Genomic DNA, 6,000 nt, shown 5'->3' with positions numbered 1-6,000 from the left:
CATCCTGGGGCTACCTCCCTCCTCAAAGGGTACCAAGTGACAAACAGACGCTGTGCTGCGTCCTGAGGATGCCCCGTTCTCCCCCCCTTTTTTTTTAAATTAATTTTTATTGGAGTAGGGTTGCTTTATAATGTTGTGTTAGTTTCTACTGTACAACAAAGTGAATCACCTATTCGTACACGTATATCCCCTCTTTTTTTGGATTTCCTTCCCATTTAGGTCACCACAGAGCATTGAGTAGAGCTTCCTGTGCTATACAGTCAGTTCTCATTAGTTATCTATTTTATACATAGTATCAATAGTGTATATAGGTCAATCCCAATCTCCCAATTCATCCCCCACCCCCCCCCGCCCGACGTCCCCCTTGGTATCCATACGTTTGTTTGTTTGTTCTCTACGTCTGTCTCTATTTCTGCTTTGCAAATAAGATTATCTATGCCATTTCTCTACATTCCACATATATGCATTAATATACGATATTTGTTTTTCAATTCTCACTTTTGAAGCCTTACAGGGAAGTTGGGAGACTATACTCAAATTCAAAGTGAGTGTGCACCTACCAGTGGGTGGGTACACATCAGGCTGCCAGTTGTGCTAAAGCTCCAAGGAGGATGGGGTTGCTCAGCACTGGGCGGGTCCAAGAAAGCTTCATGGACCTGAAATGGACCTTGGAGGAGGGGTCAGACCTGACCAACTGGACCAACTGGAAAGGAAAATGTGTTGGAGGTGGTGAATAAACTCATTTTAGCTGGAGCAGCTTTCACATGGCCATGTAAAGTTGGGAAAGGTTTCAGAAGGCCTTGAATGCCAGATTTACAGTTTGCACCTTAATCAGTAAGCACATTTTCGAGCAGGTGTATGGATGCGTAGAGGATTTTACAAAGACGATCTGGTGGTAGTGGAGAAGATGGGGGGGTGGCAGGTGGGGAGCCTGGAGTTGGGGGGCTAATTGGAAAAGTTCCAAGAGTCCAGTAGGACCTATGGGATGGTTGGACATCCAGCTACAGTGGTAGCAGAGGGAAGGGGAAACCACTCAGTTATGTGAACGGCTGTGTTTCAACAGTATTTGCATGTTGTTCATTTGGCTTTAAAATGTCCGGGAATGCTTTTGAGCCCCTGCTTTCTCCATAGTCTCCTGAGCATTGTCTCCAGGAGAAAAAGCAAAAAAGAAAACTGCAGTGTTCCCCCATGAATGACCTTAGGCAGTCCACTGTGCTCCTCTGGACCTTAATTCTCTCATTTAAATCAGATAATAATGTTTTACCTGCCTGAAGGCAGAGAACTGGAATTCAGAATATCTTGATGAACTTTTTTAACTCTAGGAGTGAGTTTGTGTTTTTGTTGTTGTCGTTTTGTTGGTTTCTTTTCTGATTTGTAATTTTTCCTCAGAACCCTCCAACATCCATTCTCCCCCCAGCTCTGTCATCCTCGTCTGGGAGCAACTACTTGGGTTCACCCTGGGGGCCGTATAACTTTCCCAGGGTTTCTTGGAGATGTGGTTGGGAGAGGAGACCGCGGCTGAATTGAGGCGCCACGGCTCCCCAGCTCCGATGTCTACTCTAAGGCAGGAGTAGGGTCGCTGCGGGCCACGAAACGCCCCAAGCCGCAGCCTCCCCAACACTACCCCCGCCCCGCGCCCCGCGTCTACAAAGCTTCGACCTCACTCATGCTCGGGGAGCAGAGTGCAGATCATACCTGCCCCACGCACCCCCGGCTGGCGGAGGCGCCGGGGAGTGACCAGCGAGGCCCGAGCGGCCGTCGCCTTCCGGGCCCCGCCCGGGGGCGGGGCCCACCTGTGCCGCGGGGGCGGGGCCGGTCCGGGGGCGGGGCAGGTGGGCGGCGGGCGGAGGCGCGGGCGGCGCGGGAGGGGGCGGGGCGCGGCGCGGGGCGGGGCGGCGCACCTGGGTAGCCTCCTCGTGGGCAGCCCGAGAGCGGGCGGCGAGTGAGGAGCGGCGCGGCGGCCGGCAGCGAGCCCGCGTCCGGGTGTGGGCAGGAGCCGGCGGGGCCTCAGGAGGAGCATGAGCCGGCGCCCCGCGGCGGGGCGGCCGGGGCGGGCGGCCGGGGCGCGGCGCTGAGAGACGCTGGGGCCGGGCCGGGGGCGCAGCGCCATGGGGGGCCCCCGGGCCGCGCGGCTGCTGCCGCCCCTGCGCCCGGTCAAGCTGCTGCGGAGGCGCTTCCGGCTGCTGCTGCTGCTCGCCGTGGTGTCCGTGGGGCTCTGGACTCTTTATCTGGAACTGACGGCGTCGGCCCAGGTCGGCGGGAACCCCCTGAACCGGAGTGAGTAGCACCGGGGCCGCGGCAGGCGCGCAGCAGGGAGGGGGCAGGGCCGGCGGCTCCCGCGTCGGGGGGACCCGCCCCCCATCTCAGACCCGGTCTCCACCTCGCTGGGTCTCCAGGTGCCGGGCGCCCCGCGAGAGGGAAGCCGGGGGAGCCTCGGGGCCACCCCTGGCTGCGCTGGGCTCGCAGACCCGGTGCCAGAGAAACGCGTCCACGCGGGCTGAGGTCCGTGTCTGGGGCGCCCTCGGCCGCCTCCACCAGGCCGCTCGCTCCGGTCTGCGCGGCCCAAACTTTGCTACCCGCCTTCTCCGTGGCTCGCTCCGTTTGCTCCCCTGCGGCGTTTTCGGAGTGGGGGGGTCCTTTATTTTAACGATACCGCCGTGAGCCACTCGCCTCCCCCTCTTCCCACAGGCCACTCCCCTCCCAGCCCCTTCCTCTTCCTTCAAGTCTCCCACCTCCCTCGAGCGGTCCCCTCTCCTGGTCCTGGCCACCCCCGCCCCCCACCGGGTTGTCTGCAGCCCCCCTCGGGAACCCTGCGGAATGAGCTGAACCCCCCGACCCTGCTCAGGGCAGCTCAGTGGACCGGGCAGTGGGTAGATTCCTGCTTCTCTTTTTCCACGGAGCCAGAGCCACTTAAGTTTTCTGTGCCTCAGTTTCTTCCTAGGAAAACGGAGGGGATCCTCTCTTTCTCTTTTTACTTCAACAGGCATGCCTGTCCGAGGTGACTTTCAGTTTACTACTGACGGAGTGAAGTAAAACCTCCCAAGTGTCAGGCACTGTGTAAAAGGTCGCTGCAATAGTTGGAAAAAAGAGAAACTCCCAGAACTACTAGGTGCCCTTCCCAAGCCTGAAGGGTGGAGGCTTATAATTCCAGACAACGTATGGAATTATAAACATTCCCCCTTTCAGGAAACCTAAGGGACGACTGATGAAACTCTGGTGAGAAGATGCTCTAAGTTCTTGTGTCAGCTGTTCTGCCCAGGGCTGGGTGTGGTGCTTTGCCTCCTCTTGTGGCCAAAGACAGGGAATTACTAGGGTCAGTAGTTGAGCTGGTTCAGGACAGAGATGGGTATTTATGGCAGAACCTCTCACTCTGTGGCTGCTGAAATATTTCTGGCTGTGCGTTAGGAGACTGGGCTTCCATTCCTGGTTCTGACGCTAACTAGTTGGGAAATCCAGGCGCAGATGGCAGCTTCTCAGGTAGAAGGAGGGAGTTGGTCCCTTTCAATGTGGACACTACGATTGTGTGATCTCCCCGCCTGAGCATTTCCAGGGTCAGGGAGCCCAGCACACCACGAGGAAGGGTCTTCCCAAGTCAGGTCCACAGGTCTCAAGTAGGAGAGTTCTTCCTTCTGAAGACCAATCTGCCTTCCCTCAGCTCCCCAAGCCTTGCTCGCTCCTCTGAAAGACAGAGTGTATCTACTCTTCCATACCATGGCCACTCAGAGGGTCCCACGTGGATGAGCCCAGGTGGAGTGTGGGTGGATGGGAGGCCCTGGGAGGGATCTCCCTTCTCTCCTCCTTGGCCACCATCTTGTTAACCTGGTAGCCAGTGGAGTCCTCTGCACAGATTAAAACCAGAGAGGAGGGACTTCCCTGGCGGTCCAGTGGTTAGGACTCCACGTTTCCACTGCAGGGGGCACGGGTTCCATTCGTGGTCAGGGAACTAAGATCCCGCATGCTGCAGCATGGCCAAAAAAAAACAAACAAACCCAGAGAGCAAAGCAGTTGCTTTGTGACCCTGAAATGAATGGCCTCCCATCCACCTCCCTCACCCTCCAACACAAACTTTTCCTTTACCCCAAGGGAGCCTTCTCCTCAGAGACCGGAAGCAGTTTGCCATGATCATCATCTCACACCTGGCTCCCAACCTCTGTCTCCTGTTGGCTGTCTCATCCTTAGCCATCAATTCCTGGGTCAGTTTCTTTTCCCTTCTAGATGAATCTTCACTTTCTGACTGGGTTTCCTTATTCTTTGTTTCCTTTTCCAAACTGACCCTTCTCCAGAAGAATGTTCTCAGCTTCCTAGTCCAGAATTGACTTTCCGTTTCCCTAACTGTTGTTTTTAACGGGGGGTCCAAGCCTGGGCACTGATGGATCCCTCGTATCCTCTTCTCAGCTTCCTAGAACCCTGAAGCCCACCTGCTGTCAGGGTGGCTTGTCATGCCGGGCTGTCCCATCGTATTCTACTCTTTCCTTGATTTCCTTTTGGAATGAGATTTAGACAGTGGCTGTGCTTTCTGGCTCCTGGTCCCCCATCCTTTGTTTTTAAGAAGCTCAGACATCATGCATCAAAGTCCTGTCTTGTCTTACAGGTCTTAGTCCCAGCCATTCCTCTGGAGGGAGAGTGGGGAAGGAGGGATTAGAAAGCAGAGCGGTAAGAAGAGGGTTGCTAGCCTTCCCTCCCAAACACCCTGGCATACAGCAGCAACCAGAGCCCCAGCTTGGCTCTGCTTCCCAGCAAGCCACCCTGCCTCTCTCTAGCAGCCCCTGCCAGCTCACTCCACCACCAGCCTTCCTGTCATCTGTAAGGCCAGCCTCCGTTACCAAGAACCTTTCATTTGCCTGTCCCTGTGTGACTGCCGCCCTGATCTGGTGCTGGGAGAAGTGTATGGAGAGCTGGTAGTTACAAACTCCAGGGTGGTCAAGTAATGACAGGGAGCGTGCTTCCTGCTTCTTATGGAATAACCCCGTAGTTTGAGATGGGTGATATGCAATTTGGGCTCCATCTGTAGAAAAAGATACAACCACGTTTGGAGTAACTTCAGGGAGAAGCCACTGAAACTGTTCACGGATAGAAGAATGGGTCCCTTGGACAAAAGAATGAGAGCTGTTTACTCACTCACGCACTTATTTATTTATTTATTATTATTTTCTATAAATTTATTCATTTATTTATTTTTGGCTGCGTTGGGTCTTTGTTGCTGCGTGCGGGCTTTCTCTAGTTGCGGTGCGCGGGCTTCTCATTGCGGTGGCTTCTCTTGCTGCGGAGCACGGGCTCTAGGCGCGCGGGCTTCATACTCACTCATTTAAACAAATATTTGTTTAGCACATAGCTCGAGCAGGGCATTGTGCTTGGTCACTTAGATGTGGTGATGATTCTGTTACGGTTTCTGCCTCTCACAGCTTTCCCTCTAGGAGGGGAGTTCAGGTGCGTACATGAGAATAATCGTAACAGGAGACAACCGTTAAGTTTTACAGAGGTAGAACCTGCACGTTGCTGTGACACTTGGAAGTGGGACACGGCTCTTTCAACTAATATTTCATGGAAGTGGTGACATTTCAGGAGATCTTGAGGAGTTGGTTAGACTTTAGCGGACGCAAAAAGAGAAAGCTATTCCAGGCAGAGAGAGCAGCAGAAGCCAAGACCAATAGTCAAGGAAAAGTTAGTGTTTGGAAATGTTGAGCATCTGGGTTTGGTGAAACAGAGGGTGTGAAGGAGGATAGGGGATGGTGCCATAGTATGAAAGACTTTGAATAACAACCTTAAAGTGTGGCATTTATTCAGTAGATAAGAGATAAGATAAGAGAAAGTTTTAGAATAAGGTAGTGTTGTAGAATGGGTAGGGAAATAGTAAAACTGTTTAACCATACTGTACTTTGGTATGGATGGTGGTGCTGGGATGGGGTGGAAGGTTCCTTGCTGTGGCTGGCATTAGTCTTCAGCTGCTGGGTCATGGAGTTTTCCTGAGGACAGGTCAGGGCTCTAGTGGGACATTCAGAG

At 54.1% G+C, this 6,000-nt stretch overlaps 1 protein-coding gene across 2 annotated transcripts in view; it reads left to right on the top strand.

Annotated features, from left to right (window-relative positions):
- The first annotated feature begins 1,932 nt into the window (after window positions 1-1,932).
- Window positions 1,933-6,000, top strand: part of B4GALNT3 (beta-1,4-N-acetyl-galactosaminyltransferase 3) — a 94,036-nt gene continuing 89,968 nt past the window's right edge. For both annotated transcript variants that reach the window (XM_036866735.1, XM_036866734.1), the window contains exon 1: window positions 1,933-2,277. In XM_036866735.1, coding sequence (XP_036722630.1) covers window positions 2,109-2,277 — 169 coding nt within the window. In that variant the 5' untranslated portion in view covers window positions 1,933-2,108. The remainder of the gene's footprint in view (window positions 2,278-6,000) is intronic.

The sequence above is a fragment of the Balaenoptera musculus genome, chromosome 10, assembly GCF_009873245.2.
Source record: "Balaenoptera musculus isolate JJ_BM4_2016_0621 chromosome 10, mBalMus1.pri.v3, whole genome shotgun sequence".
Taxonomy (NCBI): Eukaryota; Metazoa; Chordata; class Mammalia; order Artiodactyla; family Balaenopteridae; genus Balaenoptera; species Balaenoptera musculus.
The sequence above is the reverse complement of the archived record's forward strand: the minus strand, read 5'-3'. Positions and strand labels throughout refer to the sequence as shown.